At 49.0% G+C, this 27,272-nt stretch overlaps 1 protein-coding gene across 1 annotated transcript in view; it reads left to right on the top strand.

Moving 5' to 3' along the window:
* Positions 1–22,811, top strand: part of Vdr (vitamin D receptor) — a 54,885-nt gene extending 32,074 nt beyond the window's left edge. The window contains exons 4-10 of the mRNA XM_031354178.1: positions 170–300; positions 7,475–7,659; positions 7,842–7,944; positions 9,810–9,981; positions 18,099–18,250; positions 18,434–18,550; positions 19,695–22,811. Coding sequence (XP_031210038.1) covers positions 170–300; positions 7,475–7,659; positions 7,842–7,944; positions 9,810–9,981; positions 18,099–18,250; positions 18,434–18,550; positions 19,695–19,954 — 1,120 coding nt within the window. The 3' untranslated portion in view covers positions 19,955–22,811. The remainder of the gene's footprint in view (positions 1–169; positions 301–7,474; positions 7,660–7,841; positions 7,945–9,809; positions 9,982–18,098; positions 18,251–18,433; positions 18,551–19,694) is intronic.
* Positions 22,812–27,272: the final 4,461 nt, after the last annotated feature.

The raw sequence follows: 27,272 nt of genomic DNA, 5'->3' as shown, positions 1-27,272 counted from the left end.
GTAATGCAGGGTGGGACTCAGAGTCACTGAGGGTGGGCCAAGGGAATAGAAAATGAACATCTGAGGACCTTGTGGCCAGATCTCCATAGTTACAGCTCCTGGAGGTTGTTCTTGGGACTAAGGAGGCAAAAAATCAGCAAGTCAGTGCGAAACTGTGCTGTCTCGGCAGGCGGAGCATGAAGCGCAAGGCCCTGTTCACCTGTCCCTTCAATGGGGATTGCCGCATCACCAAGGACAACCGACGACACTGCCAGGCCTGCCGGCTCAAACGCTGTGTGGACATCGGCATGATGAAGGAGTGTGAGTGTCTGGGGGTCAGGTGGGAGTGGGGTGCCAAACTGCAGTCACAACATGGCAGTAGTTACCGTCTTTCAGGTTTCTCTACAGAGCTCTGCCCCTATCTACCATGTATTCCCAAGGACCATGGAGTAGTGCAGGGTATGGGTGAGGTAAAGCTGGTCACAATGTAGTTTGGAATACATCAAGGAGTTGTGGGTAAAGAAAGAACCTGTGTAATTCGGCAGATGCTGGCAGATCTGGGCCCCCTGGATCCTCACAGAAAACCCCCTGAATTTCCATTCTGCTTCCTGTGCACAATGCTGTCAGCGTCTGCTCTCAGACCCCACACCCAGGTTCTAGGACATAGCCACGTCCTGCCAGGCTGTGGGCCTGCAGTCACTCTGAGCTCTCTTGGCTAGGGGAATGTAAGGAAGGAGGAAGAGGCAAGGATCCAAGAAGACGCGTCGGGAGCAGACCAAAGTCATAGAATAAAGAGGATATTTCATGGGAGCCATAAAACACACTGTCGCTGGGAAGCAGAGGCGGAATCACCTTAGGCCTCCTCCGTCCTGATCCCAGCTTCCAGCCAACACTGGCAGCCCTGGAGTTTCCAGACCTCGGTTGTCTGCTCATACCATAGGAGCATGCAGGTCTAGGCACGCCATTGCTGCTACCTAGTCACTGCCCCACCCCAACCCCTGTGTTTATACTGGAGAGGGAGACTCAGAGGCCCAAGGCTGGCTAGGAGCTCTCAAACATTCTTAGTGGAACCTGGTCTGTGCCTTGTGCTCAGGTGACCACACAGGAGTGCCCTGCCTCTATAGAACAGGGTGCCCCTTCCGAGAAGGTTCTTTCGTGTCCTAAGGTCCCCACCATCCAAGAATGGCTCTGGGTTCCATTGTTGGACTCAGTGGGACGCTGTTGCTTATTGTTGAAGGTTCTCTGAGGCTCAGAAAGGACAAACACCAGGACCGAGGTCAGACAGCAAGCTAGTGGCTACCTGAGACTACAGTCCAACTCAGGACCCTTTTCTAAAACCCCCAGGAGCTCCACAAGTAGTAACCCAGCCGTCAAGTGCCCAATCAACACGATACGTAATATCTCACGATGGGGCCAGACAGACAGAAATAGATGGCCTCCTCCTTGGGTCTCGTCTAGGTTCTCCATGAAGTCTCGCGTGCCCTGTCTTGCCCTCAGTCTGGTGTTTCCAGCAGGGAGCTGTGCAGAACCATAGATGGAAAGGAGGAGAGGCCAGAGATCCAACTAGAATGGTACCATTTCTCACAGCTCTGGAGGGAAGTGTGTTCCCAAGAGATGAAATTCCGGTCTTGGATGGCCCAGATTTGTACATCTGGACTTGAAGTCCCTGGCTTAGACCCCTCTAGAGCCGGCCCCTGCACTGGCTTTTGTCCCTCGAGGCTTTACCTCTCCTTTCAGAAACAATCACAATTTTCAAACACTAGGAAGGGCCCTGTATTCCCAGTCTCCCTTCTAGCCAGAGCAGGGAGACGGCTCTTCATAGGACAGTGTGGGAAGCAGAGGAGCATGGACAGGTGACCATGGCAGGAAGCAGTGTTTATTGATAACCTGCTGTGTGCCAAATCCTGCAAAGAGAACAAAAATCTTCTTAAATTCTCACAGCTCCCGAGTGTGTGAATATTACTTTTTTTTTTTTTTTAAGCAGCTAATGAAAGACAAGAGGATTTACCTGTTAAACCTCCAGGCTAACGTGATATAAGCATCTATCTGTCCTAGGTCCGGCCTGTGGGCCCCCTCCTTGGGAAGCCCCTTAGGCACTCCCAGTGAGTCAGAGCTTATGTCTCCCCATGCTCTGCCCCCAGTTTCCTGAATGTTGATACAGCAGCTGGGACATAGGAGGTGCTCAGTAAATGTGTTAAATGATTGGATATCAGCCCTCACTATGCTTGTGTCTCCAGAATCTCATTGGTCTATATAGACTAGTAAGCTTATCCTACTAATATTGTCTGTGTCATCCATTAGGAAGAAAATGTCATTTCCTCTCTCCTAGTGTTTTGAAGTCACCAGTGACATCACGGCATGTTTTAAAACTGTTCATGTTTGCAGATCTTGGCTTTCCCACTTGAGCCTAGGCTTCATTGGGTGGGGAACGCATTTTACATGCAAATAACTATACAAGGCTATTCCATGTCCCCCAAGGGATCTGCAAGGAAGTGGAGACAGTGGCCGATACTGAGCGTTCAATTTCTCTCATTGCAGAGTTCACCAGAACCCAGTTACTAGGTTTCTGGCTTCACTTCAAAAGCACATCCTCCAACCAGCAATAGTGACATCTAAGTGTCAACTCACCAAGAAAAATTATTTCTAAAATGCCTAAGAGGTTAATAAAGCCCTCAAAGTAAATTATTCTACAAATGGACGACAGCGTAGGTGAATATGTAAAGGGTGTGTGGTTGTCCCAAGTCAGTGTTGCCTTGTGGAGGCCCTGGACAGGAGCCAACACGGCTCATCCCCGAGCAGATAGATGGGCCATGGCTGCTAGTTAATGCAAGCAATTGGGAAGTAACAGATCTTAAAGATAACTTTGAACTTTAAAGTATGTATGTATGTACGTATGTATGTATTATGTGTGTATGTATTTATTTATTTAAGCTGGGGCAGGTGTCATAGCACACATATGGAGGTCAGAGGACAGCTTGGGGTCGGGGAGTTAGTTCTCTTCTTCCACAACATGGGTCCCAAGAACTGAGCCCAGATCATCAGGCTTGGCAAGCCAGCCCTGGTCTTTCACACTGAGCTGTGCCACCTGCCTCTGAGAGTTAACTCTGAATCTTCCAGTAAGCCACGGACAAGCTTTGTCCCTTTAATGGTTCATGCTCTTCTGCTTCACCGGGACACTTTGTGTCAGGACTCCAAGTCTGAGAGACAGGCTCCCCCCCCAGCAGTGCAGCTGGGTTCAATCAGAGGCTGATGGACTGTGGGCATCGCCATTCACCCCAGAACCAGACTGCCCAGGTCTGAACGCTGCCTCTACCATTGCTAGCTGTGTTACCCTGAGCAGACCACACACCTCTCTGGGCTTCCATTTCCTCTTCTGCAGAGTAGGGGTAAGGACGGTGCTTCCCTTAAAGGATTGTTCTCTGTGAGCCAGCACTTCTATGTTCTCTGTGAGCCAGCACTTCTATGTTCTCTGTGAGCCAGTACTTAGAGTAATTCCTAGGACATTTAAAAAAAAAACAAACCAAATAAGTCACTCATTATTCTTCTCGTCTTATTATGTCAAACTAGATCACCAGAAATTCTAGATCCCAAAAGATCAAAAGTAATTGCAAGGCCAGGGGTGGCAATGCTCATTCAGCACACAGGAGGCAGAGGCAGGCGGATCTTTGTGAGTTTGAGGCCAGCCTGGTCTACATAGTAAGTCCCAGGACAGCTAGAAAGACAGAGACTCTGTCTCAAAAAAAAAAAAAAAAAAAAAGACACGGGGTTGGAGGGATTTCTCAGTGGTTAGAGCACTGGCAGCCCTTCCGGAGGACAGGTCCAATTCTTGGCACCCTCATGGCAGGACTGCCTGCCACTACAGCTCCAGGGGATTTGACGCCCTCTTCTGGCCTCCGCAGGCACCAGGCATGCATGTGATGCACAATGCAGGAAAATGACTCCTAAAATTTAAATAATAATAATAATTTTAAAAAGAAAGGAAACCATGCTTCTAGAAGCAAGCACCGGGGCTGGAGAGATGACTCAACAGTTAAGAGCACTGACTGCTCTTCCGAAGGTCCTGAGTTCAAATCCCAGCAACCACATGGTGGCTCACTAACCATCTGTATGTAACAAGATCTGATGGCCTCTTATGGAGTGTCTGAAGACAGCTACAGTATACTTACATATAATTAATAAATAAATCTTTAAAAAAAAAAAAGAAGCAAGCACCAATAAACAGAGACAATATATAACCTAGCGGAAGTGTCAACAGAAACCATGTCAAGTCACACAAGGACCAGGAAGCATACAATTCTGCGGTTATCCCTGCGCCTGCAGAGTTCGAAGGCTTCATCTGGGCAAAGCTTATGGTTGCCTGCATGCTCTCTTACAGAGCAGTCTGTCTTAGAAACATTTCAGTCACAATTGTGTAAATCAAAGAACTCTGCTTTGACGGTTCCCCCCTCCTCCCCAACCTGCATGCTATGGGTGCGGTTCCTGACACTACAGAGCACAGTCAGCCTGGGGCAGTCCTCTCCGGCCTCCTCTGTGCCGTGAAAATGACTTACATTAGTCATTTTCTGGAATGGCTCTAACCACTGAACAATCCCTCCAGCCCCATGTGTCTTTTTCTTTTGAGACAGAGTCTCACTCTGGGTCATGGGCACACTCTGTGCTTGACAGTTGGTGCCGGACTACTTGGCAGGCATCCCCGATGAAGCTCCGTAATGGGACAAAAGAATTTTAAGCCTTTAACCCCTGCCTTTAGCATCCTAGGGTCTAGAAAAGAAAGCCCCGGATTTCTTGTTTTTCAGTCAGTGTTTATTAAAACCTGTACTAGCTATGAGTCTTAAAGAGTGGGATACCTAGGTACCTATGAGTGTCGAAAACACTGATTACACAGGACTAAGAAGAGCTCAGAGCCACTTGGGGCAATCAAGGAAGGCTTCCTGGATAAGAGGGCAAAAAGCTGGCCACTGAAGAAAGAATAGAATACACATAGCTGTTGCATAGAGAAGACCCAGGGGACAGGCATCCAGAACAAGTGTAAGCAGGTCGTGTTTACAGCCCAGCAATGCCAACATTGCCTAGAACAGAAGCTGCGTCCAAGGATGCCAACTATTGAGGTTGGGATGAGTTAGGAAGAAGCGGGATCATGAAAGGCCTTGACTTCGACTGGATTCTGGCAAACAGTGAAGATGCAGAAGGTTCTAGGGAGAATAACATCACAAGATCCTGGAAGGACTACCAGAATCTGTCAGGCTCATCAACACGCCCACAGTGGGATGGGGGCGGGGAGAGCCCTGCCTCCTGAGCACCCGTCTCTCCCTCTGCCCACCCTACAGTGGGCAGGAGAGACCGGACACCTGACCGTGGGCCCTGTCTCTCCTTGGGATGCTTCCAGCCACCAACCGTGGTTCCACAGGCGGCCATGACCGTGGGCCCTGTCTCTCCTTGGGATGCTCCCAGCCACCCGGCTCCTTTTCCCCCAACCCTGCCTGACCTCCTAGCGGTTGAGCAGACACCTTCTGTGGGAAGAGGGTTGGCAGCTCTTTTGGCAGATGAGTCAGCCAGCTGGGCGTGGCTTCTTCCGAGTGAGCACAGTTCCCAGTCTGTGTACCTTAAGAAAGAGGACTCCATCTTCCCAAACACTTCCCTTTCCTGCTATCCCTGCAGCTCTGATTGTCCCCTCTGGCCTACCATAGGTACTTCTTCAGCCCCACCCCACTGACCGCTCTCATCCCCTCTCTCTCTGTGAGAGGCTGAGGTCAGTGAACTTTTCTTGAAGCCCAGAACCCCGTTTATTCTCTGCTTCCAGTTCCCTCTCATGCTCTTGTGAAACTTCTCAGTTCTGTAGGCAGATGCCCTGGCAGCTTGAGTATAGAGCGAGTAGGTACAGGCTGAGGGCCCTGGTGCCCACTCCTAACAGCAGGCTCTGGAAGCCCTGGCCAGGCAGTCTGTTTGTCTGGCTCCTGTACCAGGGCATCCTGCTCCCACCTGCCCTTGCAAGCAGCTGCCCAACACAGGGTGTCGGGTGCCAGTGCAGAAGCCCCTTGCCAGCTTGCAGGTGATAGAGGATCTTCCATGAACAGTTAGTTACCTACTGCCAGGTGGACAGGGTTCCCCAGACTAGGGCTATGTATGGGGCTCCAGACTCCAGGGATTCCAAGAGGCCTCAGAACATGCCACATGCCAATACTGGAGGACAAAGACGTTGTTTCGCAGTGAATCATCGGAACGATGTCTTTCATGTTGTTTAGAATAGAGCAGATGGGGCTGGAGAGATGGCTCAGAGTTGAGTCCTTATCTTCCGAAGGTCCTGAGTTCAAATCCCAGCAACCACATGTTGGCTCACAACCACCAGTAATGAGACCTGATGCCCTCTTCTGGTGTGTCTAAAGACAGCTAGTTTATTTGCATATAATAAACAAATAAATCTTAAAAAAAAAAAAAGAATAGAGCAGATGGCTGAGTTCCACATGAAAATGGCTACTTCATTTTCACAACCATCCCTAATGAGATCTGATGTCCTCTTCCTGGGTGTCTAAAGACAGCTACAGTGTATTTGCATATAATAAACAAATAAATCTTAAAAAAAAAAAAAACAGAGGAGATGGCTGAGTTCCACATGAAAATGGCTATTTCATGGGGGTCTGCTGAGCATCTCACCTCCAACACAGGAAAAGCCTAGTTAGAGACCCTGAAGCCTGGGCAGGGACTGGCATCTGACATTGTGCCAGGCACACATCCAGTTCTCAAGTCAGGCAGTCTTCTGGGATGGTTTTTCTCCTTCTCCATCTCTTTCTCCTCTTCCTCCCTTCCCATCCTCTCCAATAAAGAGACCCCCGGGGGCTGGAGAGATGGCCCAGCTGTTAAGAGCACTGACTGCTCTTCCAGAGGTCCTGAGTTCAATTCCCAGCAACCACATGGTGGCTCACAACCATCTGTCATGGGATCTGATGCCTTCTTCTGGTGTGTCTGAAGACAGCTATAGTGTACTCATATACATTAAATAAATAAACAAATAAGTAACTCTTCAAAATAAATAAATCTTTTAAAAAAGAAAGAAAAGCTCCTTCACAGTCAGAGAGAGAGGGAGAGACAGACAGACAGACAGACAGACAGACAGACAGACAGACAGACCTTGGAAGAAACCACATGCTCCAAACTGCTCCCTTTTTACGAGCAAGAAAAAAAATAGTTCAGAAAGTCTGCTGTTTTCCCAAGGTCCCGCAACTGGTCCTTGAGCGTCTAGACTTCCGAGGACCCTCAAAGCGTACCTCTCAAACGCTTTTCTCCCCACACACCCGACCTTTCGCTGTAGAAAACCCAGTTTTCTCTATGTTAAGGCAGCTAACGCAGAGCTAACGCGGCAGCTGGGCCTCAAGGAGCCTCAGTGTAAGGAGCTGGCCAGCCCCTTCCATCCCGGTCCTTTTGTAGTGCATGAAGGGTTCCTAGAGTTGTGGGCCGTGACTGTGGACTCGCTTCTTGCCCCCCCACCCCTCCCCCGCAGTCATCCTAACAGACGAGGAGGTGCAGCGTAAGAGGGAGATGATCATGAAGAGAAAGGAAGAAGAGGCTTTGAAGGACAGCCTGAGGCCCAAGCTGTCTGAGGAGCAGCAGCACATCATCGCCATCCTGCTGGATGCCCACCACAAGACCTACGACCCCACCTATGCCGACTTCAGGGGCTTCCGGGTAGGTCTTGAGCCCGTGGCTTGGCACAGGGAACAGGGATGGAAGTCAGAGGCTGAGCTGCCCACTGTGAGCCCTTCCTCTCCCTGCAGACCTTCTCAGACGCCTTTGCCTTCCTCAGAGGCAGGAAAGGGGCCCTCAAATAGGGACCTCTTTGCCAAAGGCAACCCATCTTTGCCTTCCAGCCCCCGATTCGTGCGGACAGAAGTACCGGGAGCTATTCTCCAAGGCCCACATTCAGCTTCTCCGGGGACTCCACCTCCTCCAGCTCCGATCTGTACTCACTGGGTAAGGAGCACTTCTATCAAGAAAATGGGCTTGGGGGGTGTTTTCGGGCCCGCTTGCCCTGAGGCTATAGGTGAAGAGACAGACAGTTCCTACTGTGTGTGGCATAGGGTCCCCAACACAGCTCTTCAGTCACAGAAAGGGAGGCTGGCTGTGCAATATGCGTGCTGGGAAGAGACCCAGCTGAGGTTCTGGTTGTATAGATGGCCTTCTTGGGCCAGGCTCAGCCTCTGAGCAAGACTCTGTCCTTGACTTCCTCCCTAGAGGGACCTGTTTTGCTCCTGGACTCTTTGGGGGGTGGAATTGATATAGGGAGGTGACCTATGGACTCCTGAGAGTACGGTATAATGTGCTTTGGGCTCTCTTACAGGTTCGTCTCTGTCATCCTGTGTCATCCATCCTTCCTCATTCTGCCCCGCCCCTCCCCTCTACCTCTCAGGCAACTCCAGTGTCCCCATCTTGGGGCCTGGAAGAAGGTGATGGAGGAACGCCCACTCTGGGTGATTGTAGCCTTCAGATGCTAGACCTCCAGACTCACATACACACGTGTGCGGGAGTGTGTGTGTGCGTGTGTGCACACGCACGCTAAAAATTTTTAAAACTTAAAACTAAAGTTTTAAAAGACTGAATAGTATTGTGAAATATAATAACAAGTCAAAATCTAATGTTGGATATCTAGATTGGTTCCTAGACTTTTAGTTTTTCTCTTGAGTAAATATTTATTCCTTTGTTTTTCCTTATAATGAATGCATGGAACTGGGATTACTCTACACAACTGTGATATTGCTATTTCTCTTCATCTCTTTCCCCCTCTGTCTGTCTGTCTGTCTGTCTGTCCCCCCGCCCCCGTGTGTGTGTTTGGGACCCTCAGCCCAAGGGCATGCTCCCCTTTGCCATGATCAAGTAACTACATGGTAGAGGTATCTACACTTTCCAGCTATACATTAATTAGTCCCAAATATAAACTTGATGCTGGTATTTGTAAAGATTGGAGCATTAAAGAAAGTCTGTGCATGTGTGTGTGCGTGTGTGTGTGTGTGTGTGTGTGTGTGTGTGTGTGTGTTTAGGCACACAATTACTGCACCCAGGTGCTAGAGGTAGGAGGCAGATCGCTGTGAGTTCAAGCCCAGCCTAGTTTACATAGTGAGTTCCAGGTCAGCCAGGGCTATAAATTAAGACTCTGTCTTTTTTTTTTTTAAGGCTTTAACAGTCCAGGCTGTCCATCCATCCCTCTCGTCTTCACCTCTTGAGAACTAATGTTACAAGCACAAATGGCCACACCCAGCAGCTAGAGGCTTTTTCACTCCAAGTTTCAAATCACTTCTTAGATTACCTGCACAACTATATGTCTTCAGTAGCAGCCATCACTGCAAAAGAATTTTTGATGCTTCAATCTTTACAAATACCAGCATCGAGTTTCTGTTTGCTTCTAGGATATAGTTGGAAGATGTACATAGCTTCTGCTTTGTAGTTACTTGATTATAACAAAGGGGAGTGGGTCACCCCATGGGTGGAAGGGTCCCATTGTACTTACTTGATTATAACAAAGGGGAGCGGGTCACCCCATGGGTGGAAGGCTCCCAAACACATTTTTAAATTGAGATTAATAGGAACTGCATGCTTTGCAAAGTTATGGCTAAGAAGGCTTTTTTTCCTGAGTATCTCTGGCTCCTTGAATTTACTGCCTCAAACAGCTAACATAAGAGATGGGGAGAGACGCAGAGGGAACCTGGGCAGGAACAGACCTTGGGCAAAGGCAGTCACCATTGGGTCCTCAGCTGACTGCCCCTAAGGCACACAAGGTTCTCCCAGGAGGGCCTGACCTGGGTGTCCTTAAATAGCTCTGCCTCTTTCCTCCTCATCCTCAGACATGATGGAATCGGCCAGCTTTTCCAACCTGGATCTGAATGAAGAGGATTCTGAGGACCCGTCTGTGACCCTGGACCTGTCTCAGCTCTCTATGCTGCCCCACCTAGCCGACCTTGTCAGTTACAGCATCCAGAAGGTCATTGGCTTTGCCAAGATGATCCCTGGATTCAGGTAAGAAGCTCTTGCGATGTGTGATGTGTGGAGAACTGTCAGAATCCTGTATGAACCTGGAAGGTGCTTGGTAGCTTTCCACTGCTTCCTCCAAACACAGCCTCAGTCAGGCCCACCCCAGAGTGCATGCCTGCACCAGAACCCCTGGGCCCGGCCAGGATACATGTTTGCATGTAGCTACCCAGCGTTGTGCTGAGAGCCCATCCTGAGGGCAGCTCCACTGCTCACTTTCTGGAGGATGAAATGAAATCCCACCACGGTCTTATGGCCACCTAAGATCTTTTTATGGCGTCAGAGCCAGCCCAAGGACCCCCAGCTCCTGCAGCTGGTACCCCCTTGTTTCCTCTGGCTTGCGGCTAGTCCTTACATCATCCTTTTAGATTCAATCCTACACACACACTTCTGAGGCCAAAATTAAGTGACAGTGAAGACAAACATGTAGGACTTCTGGATTTGTGAAAGAATTCAGGAATCCTAGAAAAATGGCGGCAGGTTCACTGGCATACGTGACCTGGCCATTCTTTACTCAAATCTATATCAAAACACCATCTCCTGACCATAGTAAGCCTTCTTACCAAAACAGGTAGATATTAAGAATCTGCTAGAGTAGGCATTTGGCTGAATAGACTCGTTCATACAAATTTCTGCATTTATGTCAGTTTGTTTCAATAATAGTTGCATATGGAGCTGGAGAGATGGCTCGGTGATTAAGAGTCCTCCCTGTATAAACATGAAGACCAGAGTTCATATCCTTAATACCCACATAAAAAAATCCAGGCCAGGTCAGGAGACCTGGCTGAAGAGCACTGACTATTCTTCCAATGGACCCAAGTTCTATTCCCAGCACCTACAAAATAGCTTACAACTGTCTGTAACTCCAGTTTCAGGACATCCAATACACTCTTCTGGCCTCCACAGGTACTGCATGCATGTGGTAAGGAGATGTACAGCCAGGCAAAAACACCCAGACATAAAGAGTTAAAAAAAAATCCAGGCTAGTTTGGTACAAATCCCAGCATTCAGAGGCAGAGGGGATCCTCAGGGCGAGCTGGCTGCCTGGACTAGCTACATCATCTAGTTCTCGGACTCAGAGGCCCTTGCTCCAATATATAAAGTTGTAAGAGACCAAGGGGGGTACACGGTATTGACCTATGGCCTCCATACACATGCCCACACATATGTCTTTACACATATGAACATGTACACACAGACCTGCACACACACAGACATTTCACATATATATATAAGATTATATGTTATATTATATTATATATTGTATATATTATATGAATATAATTATATATAACATTATATATAAATGTACATGTGTGTCTATATATACATATAAAAATAAGATAATGACATGTATGTTACTTATATCTGAATATCCATGCAGTGTTAAATATTCTTAAAACAATGCAGTATTGTCACTTTTAATATATATATACACATATGTGTACATATATTGAAATACGGTTAGATCTGTATTTACGTATATTTAATATCTTCACTGTTTCTAAAAGTTCATTAGGTACATTTCTGTAAAACTCTTACATAATGTGGTCAATAAATAGGAAGAAGTCAATCAACACAAAGCGATGTGGTCATCACTTCCCATGGTAGCAATACTACTTCCTAAATACTGAAACTAGGGTCTGGTGTGGGTCCTGGGAACCGGAAGTGATTTGTCAGTGGCCACCTTTGGACAGAAGCTAACAGGAGATGACTTTCATGGTTTTGCCCATCACTGTGAGGGAAAGCAGTTAGTTCTTCTCTAAAGTGCCACACTGTCCCCTCAACAATGACGTTCGCAGAGCTAACAGCACTTCCCAGTAGGTTTCTACCAGGAGACAACTGCCTAAGCGTTTTATACAGCTCACCAACTCAGACGAGATCAGTGACTGACGTGCGGAAGAGAAACACTACAAGCAGTGTTGAGACACACAGAAACACACACAGACACATAGTCACACACAGACACAGTCACAGTCACACACATAGAGACACATAGTCACACAGACACAGAGACACATACAGACACACACAGACAGAGAATACAGTCACACAAACATACATATAGTCACACAGACACACACACACATAGAGACACACAGACACAGAGAGACACAGAGACACACAAACACAGTCACACACATAGAGACACATAGTCACACAGACACACAGAGAGACACAGAGACACACGCAGACACAGTCTCACACACACACACAGATATACAGTCACGCAGACACACAGAGAGACACAGAGACACAGTCACACACGTAGAGACACATAGTCACACAGACACACAGAGAGACACAGAGACACACGCAGACACAGTCTCACACACACAGAGATATATAGTCACGCTGACACACAGAGAGACACAGAGACACACACAGACATACACAGTCACACAGACACACACACACACACAGTGACACACAGACACACACACACAGAGACACACAGTCACACACAAACACGCACACAGACACGCATACACTGCACCTTCAGCTGCGGCAGCAGGATCTGCTGTCAGCCAGCTGGCATACCGAGGCTCCTGTGTGGGACGAGGCCTGGGTCACCCTCAGAGCCTTGCTGTGGACCAGGCAGCACATTTTATTTAGCACGAGTTCCGGCTCCTTCGATCTGGCTTCTTGCTGCTATCTGCAAACTCCATGTCTTCCAAAGTCGTGTTTTGTGTGAATAACTGGAATCAAGGTACTCTCCAAGGTACTCAAGTCCTCCTGGCAGCAGCTGGCTTCTGCCTGATTCTGAGGAACACTCTCCCTCGCTGTGGTTGGGAGAGGGCGGACATGTGGCCCCTGAGACCCCCCTATATGCCAAAGCTTGGAGTTTGGAAGCGGTAGAGGCCGCTATTATTGAATACATTGAAAAGCGTCTTTAACCCACACTACCCAACACCCACCCTTCCCGAGTACCTCAGCTTGTTTCCCTTCCGTATCGTCAGCTCTTATCACTGACTCTCTCCTCCACTCTCTCTCCAAGGCTGAAACTGTCCACTCCTTCCTTTCCTTTCAGGCCCCATGTCCCCACAGGGTTCACTTAGCACTGTAGTCATGGCTAAAGTGAGGGGCTCACTTTACAGACACAAGAGCCATGCTGCAACATGGGCTAAATGGAGGCTAGACATCCTCGGTTGGCTTCTCTTTCTTCAGCCTGAGATGTTTCAGAGCAAGGTGTTTTATAACAAAAATGGACCAGGCCTTACCGGAAGCTCTGGAAGTACAGAAATGTAGATACCCAGACTAGACAGAAGGGATGCTGTACCTGGACAGGAGCCAGCCCGGTAGCTCTCCCGGTCTGCGGTTTCCACACTAAGGAGTTGTGTTTTTCTGAGAACAGTAGTTGCATCCCTGGCAACTTTGATCTTGTTGCCCGAAGGCGAGGGAGACAGGTGGGGAGAGGCGGGACGAGACTTCTGTGTGGGTGAGGGGCGTGGGGATGGGACTGAGACTCCAGCATGGGCACAGGACCAAGCCAGGGCAGGACTTGATAGGCTCTTCCGGGCTTGCACGACACAGTAGCGCACCCTTGGCTCTGCTCCCCCATCCTACCTCCCACCCTTTAGTCTGCTCCAGCTCACCCACAAACCTCTCTCTTCGTGCTTCAAAAGAAGTACAGGGAGGAGGCGGTGGCGGCCGGGCTGCGCAGCTGTGGGTACAGGCCGAGCATGCGCAGACTGCTGTACACAGCCCGCGACTAGGGTCCAAGACCACAGCTGCTCAAGCCCGGCTTCAATGAGCTAAATGGCGACAGCCTCCTTTGCATTTCTGAGGACTCCTTCTCCAGTCACAGGCGAGAGGTCTGAAGCTCCCTCATCTTAGGCTCTTTCCGGCTCAGTGGTTTATCCCTTGCAGCAACTTTCTTGTATAAACAGTGAGGGACTGAAGTTGATTAGGAGATCATCTCTGGCCTCCAGGGATCCAGGGTCTGATGGGAGTGATAGACATGTAAACAATGGCAGCAGAGAGATAAGAACTCTGCTAGAAATTTGCTGGAGGTACAATACCGTGGGAAGACAGGCAGGGAGGGGCTGGCGAGAAAGCCATAGATTTCCAGGGAGCATCTCAGGTACCCAGGAGTGGCCACAGCTGTGAGGAGACAGCACTCGGCCAGGCCCTGGGTTAGCACTTGCCTAGAGAGCTCCCTTCCCAGTTTCCTGGAACCGTGATTAGAAAGTCCCTGCATTTCCCAGCGGTGGGTGTAATGTGGGGTCCTGGTAGGTTTCCTTCACAACAGTAGTCTGTCTGGATCACTAGAGACACTGATCCAGGCTTGAGAGATGCCTCAGTGGTTAAGAGCACCGACTGCTCTTCCGGAGGTCCTGAGTTCAATTCCCAGCAACCACATAGTGACTCACAGCCATCTGTAGTGAGATCTGACACCCTCTTCTTGTATATCTGAAGACAGCTACAGTGTACTCATATAAATAAAAAAAAAATAAATCTTTAAGACACTGATCCTATTGAAATCTCAGTTCAAGCAGCCAGCCTGACTGCTCATCAGTTCTGAGTAGAGCAAAGACCTTCCTCACAGTCACATGGAGGAGCAGAAATGAGAAGTGGCCAAGATGCCTCGTGGGTTGCAACATGATGCAGCCTACCTACTAAGAACTAAGAACTAAGCTCTTTCTTTCTTTCTTTCTTTCTTTCTTCCTTTCTTTCTTTCTTTTTTTTGGTTTTTCAAGACAGGGTTTCTCTGTGTAGCCCTGGCTGTCCTGGAACTCACTCTGTAGACCAGGCTGACCTCGAACTCAGAAATCTGCCTGCCTCTGCCTCCCAAGTGCTGGGATTAAAGGCGTGCGCCACCACCACTCTTTATGGGCTTTTATACTTCTTCTTAACTCCCCAGGATTTAACAGAGAGCCAAAGCCCAAACGGAAGGGGTGAGCTTTGTTTACGGTTAGCTAGGCTTATGGTTTGCTCGCTGCCTTGCCTTTGTCACTGTGTCTCATTTTGAAGCTCAGGCTGGTCTGGAACTTACAATGCAGCCCAAACCGGACTCAAACTCCCCCTATTTCAGCCTCCTGAATGCTATCACTACACCAGTTAGTTTTTAGTTTTTTAATATGCATTGAGTATTTAGAGGTATTTAGATACCATATTGTTAATCTGTTTGTCAATGATAAAAGTAGGACACTGTAGTTCTCTAAAAAATAAAATAAAATAAATCAGGACTGGTGAGCTGGTTCAGGCAGTGGAAGTGCTTCCCAGCCCAAGCCTGGTGCCCTGAGGTCAATTTCCCAGAATCCATAGTGGAAGGAGAGAAGAGAGAACTGATTCTCCATAAGTGTCCCTCTGACCTCTACAAGTATGTCATAGCACAGCACACACTTCTCACACACAATAGTAATAATAGTAATGATAAATGCATATTTTAAAAAAATAATAAATTAGGGCTGGAGTGATGGCTCAGTGGTTAAGAGCACTGACTGCTCTTCCAGAGGTCCTGAGTTCAATTCCCAGCAACCACATAGTGGCTCACAACCATCTGTAATGGGACCTGATGCCTTCTTCTGGTGTGTCTGAAGAAAGTGACAGTGTACTCACATATATAAGATAAATAAATAAGTAAATCTTTTTTAAAAAACTCAATTAGCTATGGTTAGGAGCTCTCACAGGTAATGGAGACGTCTGGAAGTTTGGTGTTGTGCTAGAACATGTGCAAGCATATGGTCCTATGGGTTAGGGTCAGGCAGAAGGACAGGCCATTGATCAGGCGTGTATAACAGCCTCCCAGCTGGGTCCAGAGGCTGTGAGCTGGCTCTTGGAGAAATCTGCAGAAACCAGTCACAGCTTTCCATCAAGCATGCTGAAGTGGCACTAGCCATGCAGTCACCAACTGGAGCCTTCCAGATGTCATATCTGTGCGCTTTCTCAGTCCCGACCCTTGGCTAGCCCTCTGACCATGGAAGCGATTCACTTCCCACCATGTATCAACTGTTTCCTGCATTTACATACTGAGGTGCTGCAGAGAGTGTCTTATCACTCCTGCCGAGAGGAGTCTAGACAGTTGGAAAGGAAAGGAGAGGAGGGAAAGGCAGAAGCAGGTTGGCCTATCAGCCTGTTCCCCACCCCTAGCCATTGCTCAGACAAGCCCAGCTCCTGACTCAGAAGATTGGCCTCTTGTCACACCAACCTGTTTATTGATCTTGTATCCAGCGTTCAGCAATCACTGTGGGGGAAACAATAAGGCAGTTAGGACTTGGTGTTGGCTCTTAGTAGCTTACAAACAAAAGTTAGAAAGGGGAGACTCAATCCGAGATCTCAGGAGGCAGAGGGATCTCCAGCTGGGCTGGGCTACATAGAATGCAAAACAAGCAAGAGGCAGAGGCAAGGACCAGAGGGTGAGGTCAAAGGTGAGGACCATCAGTAAGCACTGTCGACAGGGAAAAACCAGATTGTTGGAGGTTGGGGTGCTGCAGGACAGCAAGATGTGATGGAGTGTTAAAAGAAGGTGTTTCTGAACCCAGTGAGGTGCTTAAGAAGATAAAAGGTTTTGCTGTCCAGCCAGAAAGCTAAGTAATCCATGAGACCCACATGGTAGAAGAAAAGAGATTCTCTCTCTTCTTTGCCCTTTGACATCCACCCACATGCTGTGGCTCTCACACACACCCCTTCTCATACCCACAAGACAAATAACTTAATTTAAAAAAATTTTTTTTGAAGGAAAGAGTTGTTCCCATCTGGGGCTCCACATCTACAAAGGCGCGACGTGTAGGAGTGCATAGCAATTGAATGCAGAGTGGCTCCATGTTGCAACAGTGGAGGAGGGGTGGTGTTTGGAGTGAGAAAGAGGCCTGGAAAGACCAACCACTGCCAAGTTATAGAGACTGGACTTGATCTTGGAGCGTTTGGTTCTAGGGAGGAGCTCGGGCCAAGAATAACGTTGCCCTGTAGCAGCAATAGAAGAGGCAATGAAAGACTTGAGACTCTGGGATTCCAAAACCATGGAAGGCTGTTGTGACAGTGTATTTACTGTTCTGTTCCTGTGAAGAGACTCCATGACCAAAGCAACTCTTGCATTTGACTGGGGGGCTTGCTTACAGTTTCAGAGTCTATGATGGTCCTGGCAGGAAGCAGACACGGGCAGCTCTAGAGAAGTAGCTGAGAGCTTCACATCCTGATCCACAGGCAGCAGGCAGCGAGAGAACCACTAAGTCTGGTCTGGACTCTTAAGTCTCAACACCCCTTCCCCCCCGACCCCCGCCCCCAGTTATACATACCCTCCAACAAGAGGACACTCCGCCAAGACCACACCCTCTTATCCTTCCCAAACAGTTCCACTCCTGGTGACTAAGCATTCAAATATATCACCCTGTGGGGACCATTCTCATTCAGACCACCACAGCTATGGAGACAGCTCTGTGATCAAATGCCTGCTGTACAAGCCTGAGGTCATGGATTCCGATCCCCAAACCCCACTTAAAAGCCAGATGTGGCAGTTTGCACCTATAACCCAAGCGCTAGCGTGGGGAGGCAAGTAGATTCCTATGATTCACTAGCCAGGTAGTCGATCTAAAACAGCCTGCTCCGGGTTCAGCAAGAGACCCTGTCTCCAAACACGATGTTCAGTTGGACAGATTGGACATCAACCTCTGACTTCCGCATATATGCATTCACCCAAACCCAAAACAAACAAACAAAAAAGCTGGAGCTCTGAGACAGAGCAGTCCTAGTGTGAGCAGAAGTTAAGAGGTCAAGGGCTCAGGAGGTGTCCTGCAGACAGAATTGTCTAAGGTTGCTATTAAGGAGGACCAGACAACCAGAAACACAGAAGGTGTTGACAGTGGCTTTGGCTACACCTTTTGCAAACTTGTGTTGTGTGCTACAACACAGGGAGCTTCCTTTGGCTGCCCCTCCCTGTCCATGGTAGCTTCGGCTGTCAGTCACTGAACTACTTACTGGGGTAGCCTTGGGTTCTCTCCCTCCAGATGCCTTCTTTCCCATTCCAGCCAGGCTAGAACCCCTTGATGGAAGAAGAGCCAGACACACGCTGGTCAGCCATCAGTTATAGCCCTGTCCAAACACTAACCGGGTGCCCGTGATTTGAACCGGTTACCTGACTTCTCCCTGCCTTTCTTCCCCAACAGGGATCTCACCTCCGATGACCAGATTGTCCTGCTTAAGTCAAGTGCCATTGAGGTGATCATGTTGCGATCCAACCAGTCTTTCACCATGGATGACATGTCCTGGGACTGTGGCAGCCAAGACTACAAGTATGACGTCACTGATGTCTCCAAAGGTGCGGTGGGACTCCACCTGTACTTCCTCCAGCTTCCAGACTCTGCCTCTCTCCTGCCTCTGAACTTAAGGGGGTTTGACCAGACACATGGGAGGGGAATGGGCAGCCACAGAAAGGAGAGAAGGGGTAATACCCAGGGTAGGGTGGATGTCTCTCCCTCACCCTGGCTGTTCTCTTTCACAGCCGGGCACACTCTGGAGCTGATTGAGCCCCTCATAAAGTTCCAGGTGGGACTGAAGAAGCTGAACTTGCACGAGGAAGAACATGTCCTCCTCATGGCCATCTGCATTGTGTCCCCAGGTATGGAGCCTGGCAGGGAGGAGCTGAGAGACCTGGGACATGGTGGGGACTGTGAGTGACAGAAACCTGCTTAGAGCCGGCAGGGCAGGAACAAGAGAAGCGATAAGGAAACGCTCACTATGCTGGCTTTACACAGCCCAGAAGGCATGTGGAAGGGTCGCTCAACACATGTGGCTTTGTCTTATGGAGGCCAAGGTGATTCATGGGACTTTGAAGAACCAGATGAGCAGGGTTCCACAAGCCATTCATAGGACTTGGGTGTTCCCCATACTCAGGCTCTGTTCTTGTGTGACCTCGGATGAACTTTCCAGTCACCTGAGGTTACTCAGAGGCAGGGCACAAATCCTTGGGGAGTAATAGATGCTTCTGCCTGGGTTGGCTTTGGAGGCTGTAGGATGCGACCCAAAGGGGGTAAGACTAAGAAGGAAGTTGTTGTGGTCTTGGAGATGTTATATTGGTGATCAAGCCCAAAGGACAGAGCCTGAACCATGTGAGCACAGGGGACAAACTAGTGGCCTGTGGCCAGGAATGACAAGGCCCAAGGCCCAAGGGATAGACATAAGATTCCCTCCTGATGCCCAGTTGGCATGTGCTCACTTATTCACATGCTCAGTAATGATTTGCTGAGCACCTACCATGGCCAGACATTGGACAAGGCACAGGGAGTCACATGAAAAAGGATAGACTTCTCTCCCACGAGCGTTGGGGGAAAACAAATGCTAGTATTGACCCATCTGCACTATGATGATGAGAGTTTTGAATATGAAGATGCCACCCGAGACATCCTGGCACAGATCTGGGGCATGGAGATGGAGGGTTATCAGGAAGAGCCTTCTTCAGGAAGAGCTTTGAGTCTGTTCCATGATAACCAGTCGGTCAGGGGAAAAGACAAGAGCTGGTTTCCATGCAAAGGGGATATCCGTTAGCCAGAGTGGGAAATACCTGGATACCAAAGCAGGGACTGAACCTAGAGACAGAAGGGGTGGGATGAGGTAGGGACAGGACCAGATGAGCCCATGAAAGGACTTGGTCCCAAGTGCAGGGGATGTCATGGGGAGGGAATGCTGACATAGGGTACTTGTCTGATGGATACTGTGAAACTGAGCCATGAGCATCCTGTCTTCCTCCATCCCCTGCGACACAGACCGACCTGGGGTACAGGATGCCAAGCTGGTTGAAGCCATTCAGGACCGCCTATCCAACACGCTGCAGACTTATATCCGCTGCCGCCACCCACCCCCAGGCAGCCACCAGCTCTACGCGAAGATGATCCAGAAGCTGGCTGACCTGCGAAGCCTCAATGAGGAACACTCCAAACAGTACCGGTCCCTCTCCTTCCAGCCAGAGAGTAGCATGAAGCTCACACCCCTCGTGCTGGAGGTGTTTGGCAATGAGATCTCCTGACCAGGGTGGCCTGCAGTGGTGCCTGGGTAGGGCTGCTCCTCCGGGACCCTGTGCCCAGGCCCTGGGCTGGTTGCAGCCCAGCAGTGCCTCCTGCCCCTTCTGGAGTTCAGTCCTTCCTCTGCCGTGGCCCATGTCTGTCTGGCTCATCCTTTCTCTTGCCCAGCCTCACACCTGGTCTCCCTTTCCTGTAGACTGCAGGTTGCCCCTGTCCCTTGAGACCTCAGTTAAGAGATGCTTCTGTTTATTTGACAAAGAAACTCAAGTGGGGGTAGAGGGCAGAGGCTGAAGGCAGAGCTCTGCCTAGATAGAGCTAAGTAGAGATGCCTCCACCAAAAGGGGGCGCTGCTTGAGTCAAGGGAGGCAGGCAGAGGAGATGGGTCCATTTCTCAGGGACAGGTACCTGTACCTCCCTCTACTCCAGCCCTACCTGCCCAGAGCCTGGTGAGAAATCCTGCCCCTGCCTACAAAGGGTACACAACCAACTCATCATCCCTACTGTGTCCCGCCTGGCTCATCCTGCCACCTGTCTGTGTTATTCTGACCAAGGAGTCTGTCCTGCGGGGCCTCCTTCCTCTGCCTTTATACTCATGGACTCATTCACTGCCAAGATGACCGAAAACACTACCACACTAACCAAGGAGCACTCACTGGCCCTGCAGTTCCCACCTTTGAGGTTTTGCCAGGGTAATCCCCCAAAGCCAGTACCTCTGGTGCGGTGGGCTTCTTCCCCATCCCCAGAACCAGGGACCTAGAAACCACCATTGGAAAGGCCCCAGGGGGTGGGATACAGGGCCCGAGTAATGAAGAACAGGCAAAGCAGCGGACACCGAGCGGAGGTCCATCTATCTTCATCATCAAGCTGAGGGTTCTGAAGCCTGCAGCTAGCTATTGGGGCCTCTTCTCTTCTATTAGATGTGTCAGGACCCAGTTGTCCCCAGCTTTCAGAAAGTCCCTAGCCCTGTCTTCATCCCTTACCTTGCCAGTGCCTTACCACCTAGCCAGGAAAGCAGGTCCTTTGACCTCCCAGGGTCTCACAGTTTGATCACCAAGAGTATTCCAGAAGTCATCTCGGCTTCTCCGTCACCCCCACACGGAGCAGCAGTGTCCCATCCCCCGCCCCACTTCCTTTTCCACCCAATAGAATGGAGTGGAGGGAGGCCAACAGCTGCCCAAATGGGCCTCCAAGCCTGCTTTTCAGAGGCAAAGCCAGATCTGAGCGCTCCCACCTCAAGGGAAAGGTGGAGGCAGGGTCAGAACTTGTGGTACAGTGACATAGGGCCAGTTTCTCCTGACTCTCACTCTACCACTCAAAAGTCAATGTAGACTTATGAAATGGTCCATTGACAGGCTAGGGACATATCTTCAAATTCCATTTCTTCCTCTGTAGCAGCCCAGGACTTTGGAACCCTGGCCTCATTCACCCCAAATACACGCCTGGCTGATCACGGGTTGTGGGGCATGCGGGACCCATACAAAGGAGGTTTTTTTCATAGGGGGGCTCATATAAGGTCCTTCAAGGGAATGCTTGACTTAAGGAACCATAGGGCAGCCATATTGGAAGCACCAATAGAGGGCTCAGGTCAGAGGGAACATGGTCCCACAAGCCCCAGATTCCCTGAAAACCCTGGGATGAATCAGATTTAACATCAAAAGAACCATTAGTGTCCACCTGGCCCTATGTTTCCCGGAATTCAAGTGGAAAACATCTGAAAGTGGCTTTCCCATATTGCATTATGGCATGCAGAAAGCTTTATTTTAAAGTCATTAGATCAGAAGTGTTTTCAGAATTAGAACACTGAGGGTGGCCGCACCTGATTCAGAGTGATGTGTGTATGTGTGTGTGTGTGTATGTGAGAATACTGTACATTAATGATTATTGTTACTGCACAAAAAACCTAGGGAGAGACCTTTGATTTTAGCTGCAGAACAAATCGCTCCAGCCTACTGCTCAACGGGAGGGAGAGTCTGAAAGTTGATAAGCTAGTCCGACTCCTTTATAACGAGAACGTGACGTCAGAGGAGAGTGTGGCTTACCTGGGCTCTTATAATTAGAAGCATCCCCAGGCCTGGAGAAAATTTGAACTTCTGGTCCTGGATTGCATTGTATTGAGCCTGTTTCCGCTGCTCTGGTAGTTGAGACAGGATATGAGGAAGCCCTGGATATTAGAGCAAACCCATGTCTGGAACTTGCCCTTTTCCCCAGGGAATAAACTCATCCACCCACGCTAAGGCAGGCAAGCACTCGGCCTCTCTGAGTGGGGCTTGCCGTTATGACTCTGCATCAACCCTGGGCACTACTGCTGTCTTGTCGATAACAAGCATCAGGCTTTGGAAAGCCTCCGTCCTCCCAGCCCTGGCCTCTTCAGGAAACTCCACAGGCCTCCAGAGAAGGGCTCATTACTGAGAGGCGCCCAGAGGGAAGTCTGGGAGCTGGGAGGAAAAGACAACAGGACCCAGTAGGTTTCAGAACTGACAGGGAACAGGATCATCTAGTTTTATTCTGAATGTACAAAGGTAGGGCCCTGAAAGAGCTCATACTTCCGAGGCAGAAATGGGTACCAAAATGAGAGATCAGCATGATTTCCCAAGATAGGAGAATCCTCCTGCTGCCTATGTGGGAGAAAGTGGGCGAGAGTCCAAACCAGGCCACCAGAGATGGTTGAGATAAATGACAAATCTGGTGGAAGTCAGACATCATGGCTCTAAAGAGAATTCCCAAGAGAAACAAGTGTTTTCCAGGAGCTTATCAAATAAACCAATGAAAAAGCTTTGCCAACGGTAATAAAAGATGCTCATACTTTCATAGCGCTTGCTACGTGACAAGTACTGCTGTAAATAAATGCCTCGTGAAAACCAACTTGCTTGATCTTTATAAGGACCCCATGAAAGATGCGCTGGTTTTGTCTCCACGTGGCAGAGGGGATTCGTCACCCAAAGCTCACTAGTGGTGAGTGAGAGGTGGGATGTAGACCTGGGCACCTATCTCTGGAAGCCTTAATTAATTGCAACATTCTACTGTCCCTACAGAGTTAGGTGGTGTGAGAAATGATAGGCACTCTTGCTACCCACCCTAAGAAGGATATGAGGAAGGTTTCCATTCGGAGACGGGGAAACTGGAGGTGCTGGATCACAAAGTGCTCTCGCCCCACAAGTATTTGGCCTAATGTGTTAGACCCAATCAGGTGTGGCACTTGCCAAAGAACATCAAGAAAGAAAGCCAGGTGACTACTGGTAACAGTAGCTCTTGCATTAGAAACAGCTGATTGGCCGAGACTCGGAGTGTTACAGTAACCCCTGTGCATAAATACTCCACGAGGGCCCAGTGGAGTGACATACACATAGCGCACAAGGATTCCCAACCAAGGACTCGGAATAGAGAACTGCAAATGTCACTGCCGTGTCCCACTCATGCTTTTTTAGGTTGGGTCAGAAGCCTGGGTTGTGATTTACTTTAATTTGCAGAAACATAGGAAACGTTTTCCAGCCACAAGCTAAGATGTCCCAGCAGAAAGAGACAGGACTAGAGGGACCAGAAGCCAGGGCTAGGGGTATTTGTCATGAAAAATAAGTTGACTTAGAGACAGAAACCCATAGCTACCTGAGGCGGGCTTGTCTTTGTGGGAGTGTGAAACTGAGAAGCAGCTTGACAAATCCTCAGTGTTCTCACAGATGATGCAGGAGAACACAGCCTGGAAAATGTATTAAAATTAGATCAAAGCAATTTTGAGTTTTCACACTCCAAGCTTTTCCTTTGTTCTATACCTGCACTGTTGAACCACACAATTTCTGTTATGCTTTTTTGTTTTTCAAGACAGGGTTTCTCTGTGTAGCCCTGGCTATACTGAACTCACTCTGCAGACCAGGTTGGCTTTGAACTCAGAGATCGGCCTGCTGAGTGCTGAAATTAAAGTCATGTATCACTATGCCCTGCTGACTTACTTAAATTTAAAATCATTCAAAGCAAAGCAAAGGAAGGAAGAAGACACCAAGCGCCCGCCCTGGTCCTGTGGTGAGCGCCATTACAATGAGCAAATATGTGATGGAGCTGCAGGAGAGATGGAACACGCAATAGAGACAAGGGAAAGCTGAGAGCTTTGGGCACTATGGAGAGAGGTGGAACTGGAGATGTGGTGGTGGTGAGGAACGGGCAGAGACGAGTAGCCATGGTGAGGTCCTGGCACCTGCTGCCACCAAAGGCCATGTGGATGTCAGTGGTCTGGGCTGACCATGCCTGAGACCATGTTGATGACTGGAGGCTGTTATTGACACCCTGAGTCAAACTGATCTGAGTGGCCTATGCTGCCACCTAAGGCTATGCTGAGGACGTGTCCACAGTCCTGCTGCAGGTGGGGTCTATGTCAATGTCCATAGCCCTAGGAACCACCCAAGGATATGCAAATGTCTATTGCCACGAGAGACCATGTGGATGCCCGAGGGCCATGTTGCCTCAGGGACATACTGATCTGATTATCCTATGATGCCACCTGAAGCCACGGTGATGCCTGGGCTCATGCCCCCACAACAGGACCATGTCTGGGTCTGTGGTCTTATCCAGCCAGGCCCTTGTTACCACCAAAGGTCATACAGATGTCACTGGTCTGGGCTGCTGCCTGAAGCCATGATGATGTTTAAGCCCTCTGCTGAACTGGCCCTGCCCTCACCAACCTCCACACTTAGAAGAAAGAGTAGGCCCTGCCCTCACCAAACACCATACTTAGAAGAGTTGGCTCCGCCCCTCACTGGTTGTGACACCTGGGAGAGTTGTCCCCACCCCTCACCTGGGCAAAGCAGGATAGCTGGCCCTGGTGGTGTGGGTGTAGGAGAGCTGGTGCACTGACCAACTCAGCTTCCACCCAGGCCTAGATCCAGGGCTCTGAGTTGGCCCACACCAACATACATCCCATGTATGAGCTACTGGAGCATGTGAAGGGGCTGCTCCTGAAGACCCAAAGCTGCAGGATCTCCATGACACAGGGCTACAACAGGACATCGGAGAGGAGTTACAGTGAGGATCCAGTATGGATAGTGTAGCAGAAGCCAGAGGCCTCAAACCAGACCTGACTCATTGCAATGAACATTTGAAGTAAACCAGTTTGGGGCTGAAGGGTATACAGTGTGGTATTCCAGAACACACTACAATTTCCACAGTGGGGTCTGTTGTTATTTGTTTATTTGCTCTGAAAGAGAAAGAAAGAAAGAAAGAAAGAAAGAAAGAAAGAAAGAAAGAGAGAGAGAGAGAGAGAGAGAGAGAGAGAGAGAGAGAAAAGAAGGAAGGAAGAAAGGAGAAGAAAAAGAAAATCAAACCAAAGGCCAGATGTGGCAGCACACACCTTTAACTCCCAGTACTTGGGAGGCAGAGGCCGGCAGATTTCTATGGGTTCAAGGCCAACATGGTCTATAAAGTAAGTTCCAGGACAGCAATGGCTGTGTAGAGAGACCCTGTCTCAAAACAAAGCTAAAAAAAAGGAAACAAACAAAAGGGCATTTCTACTAGACATTTCAGGAAAAAGAAGAGTCTCATAACTGTGAAAAAATTAAAACTGAAATGAGCATTCAACTCTTTAACTGGATAAGCCATGGCTCTCAGAGTTACCAGTGCCCAGTGGCCTCAGGGCTACCATGAGGGATAATGAGCCACTGGGCAAGGATGGTCTATCCCAAGCAGTCTTCCTTAGTGTTGTGTATTTGGAGAGAGTCTCAGGCTGGCCTGGAACTTACTATATAGCAGAGACTAATTTCAAACTCAATCCCCCTGCTGGTATGAGGGAGGAGATGTTGTAGGCTGTAGGCTGGGCTCACTGCTCCAGACAACGGCTCTGAGTCTCTGCATACGCACTTGTCATATACTGGGGTAGTGTTGTGAGAGGGGACCAAAGGAAACATACCCTAAAATGTAGTTTGAGGGCCAGAGAGGTCTTCTCCATACTGGAGAGAGATCTCGAGAAGTAGCTTGAGACAGAGGGAGAAGCTGGGCTGAGAAGCATCCCATTGGAGGTCCTAAGGCTTCTCAAGGGGAGCACAGAGTGCGGCTGGCCTTTGGCTGACATCCAGCTGAGAAAGATGGATTTTTCCACTTCTACATCAAAGAGCCATTAGGTGCAGGCTGTCCCCAGAATTAGGGGGTGACCTTGACATGACCTTGAGATATGCCAAGGGTTGGTAGAAGTGGAGGATATTTCTTTATGCTTTATCTACCCTGGAAGGACCTTTTTAAGAGGACTGCTCGAGCTTGAGGAGAAGGTCAAGGTATTCCAGTGGCTTCCTTGTGGATCTGGGGAAGGGGATATTCCTTCCCCTCCTCAGGGCTCTCTGAGACTCTCCCAGCAGAAATCTGAGCTAGAGCTTTATCTTGAGCTCCACCACTAGGGGGAGTTACTACCCTACAGCAAGGCCCCAAGGTCCTTTTGCTCAAAGCACCTGATGGAGTCCCCTCCCCTTACACCAGTACATTGGACACCTCAAACTGGGGCCTCCCCAGGTCCAGATCTTGTACTTGTGGCCTCTGAGATCTATTTGTGTCAAGAGTAAACAAAGCCTCAGGCTGCCCATAAGCTGATTGTGTGTCCTTTCTGAAGTTTCTAAGCACAGACCTACAAACAGACCATGTAAAACACTAGCTTGGAAGCTGCAGTAACAGTTAAAGGTGGAACCTACACCCAGCCCTGAGGTTGTTACATGATGCTTTTGAGCCTTGGCTTCTTCCTCTATAAATGGCAGCAGTAACAGTAGCCACCTTGAAGGGTTACTGTTGCTCTACTACAGCTTGTGCAAAAATTCATCGCAAGGGCTGGAGAAATGGCTCAGAGGTTAAGAGCACTGATTGTTGTCCTGAAGTCAATTCTCAGCAACCACATAGTGGCTCACAATCATCGGTGATGGGATTCGATGCCCTCTTCTGGTGCGTCTGAAGACAGCTACAGTGTACTCATATACATAAAAGAAATAAATCTTTTTAAAAAATACATCACAGTAACTGGCATATAACTATCCATCATAAAGGCCTGGCAGCATCATTGTTGGGCCGCAGGGGGGCCAAAGAAATATTCTCTAAAGAGATGGTATTGCTCCCATCTCTGACCACTGATTTTTTTTTTTTTTTTTTTTTTTTTTTTTTTTTTTTTTTTTTTTTTTTTTTTTTTTTTAGTGGCTTGGTTGTCCCCAAACTGATGCTCTCGGCCTCTTCTTCAGATCTCAGCCTCTTGCTAGGGGCTTCTGTTCCCTAATAATCAGCGTCTAGAGAAAGTGTCATTCGGACAACTGGCCACCAGAGGGCGAGTGAGCCACTTAATAAGCCAAATGAACTCAACAGAACCAGACT

The sequence above is a fragment of the Mastomys coucha genome, unplaced genomic scaffold, assembly GCF_008632895.1.
Source record: "Mastomys coucha isolate ucsf_1 unplaced genomic scaffold, UCSF_Mcou_1 pScaffold11, whole genome shotgun sequence".
NCBI lineage: Eukaryota > Metazoa > Chordata > Mammalia > Rodentia > Muridae > Mastomys > Mastomys coucha.
The sequence above is the reverse complement of the archived record's forward strand: the minus strand, read 5'-3'. Positions and strand labels throughout refer to the sequence as shown.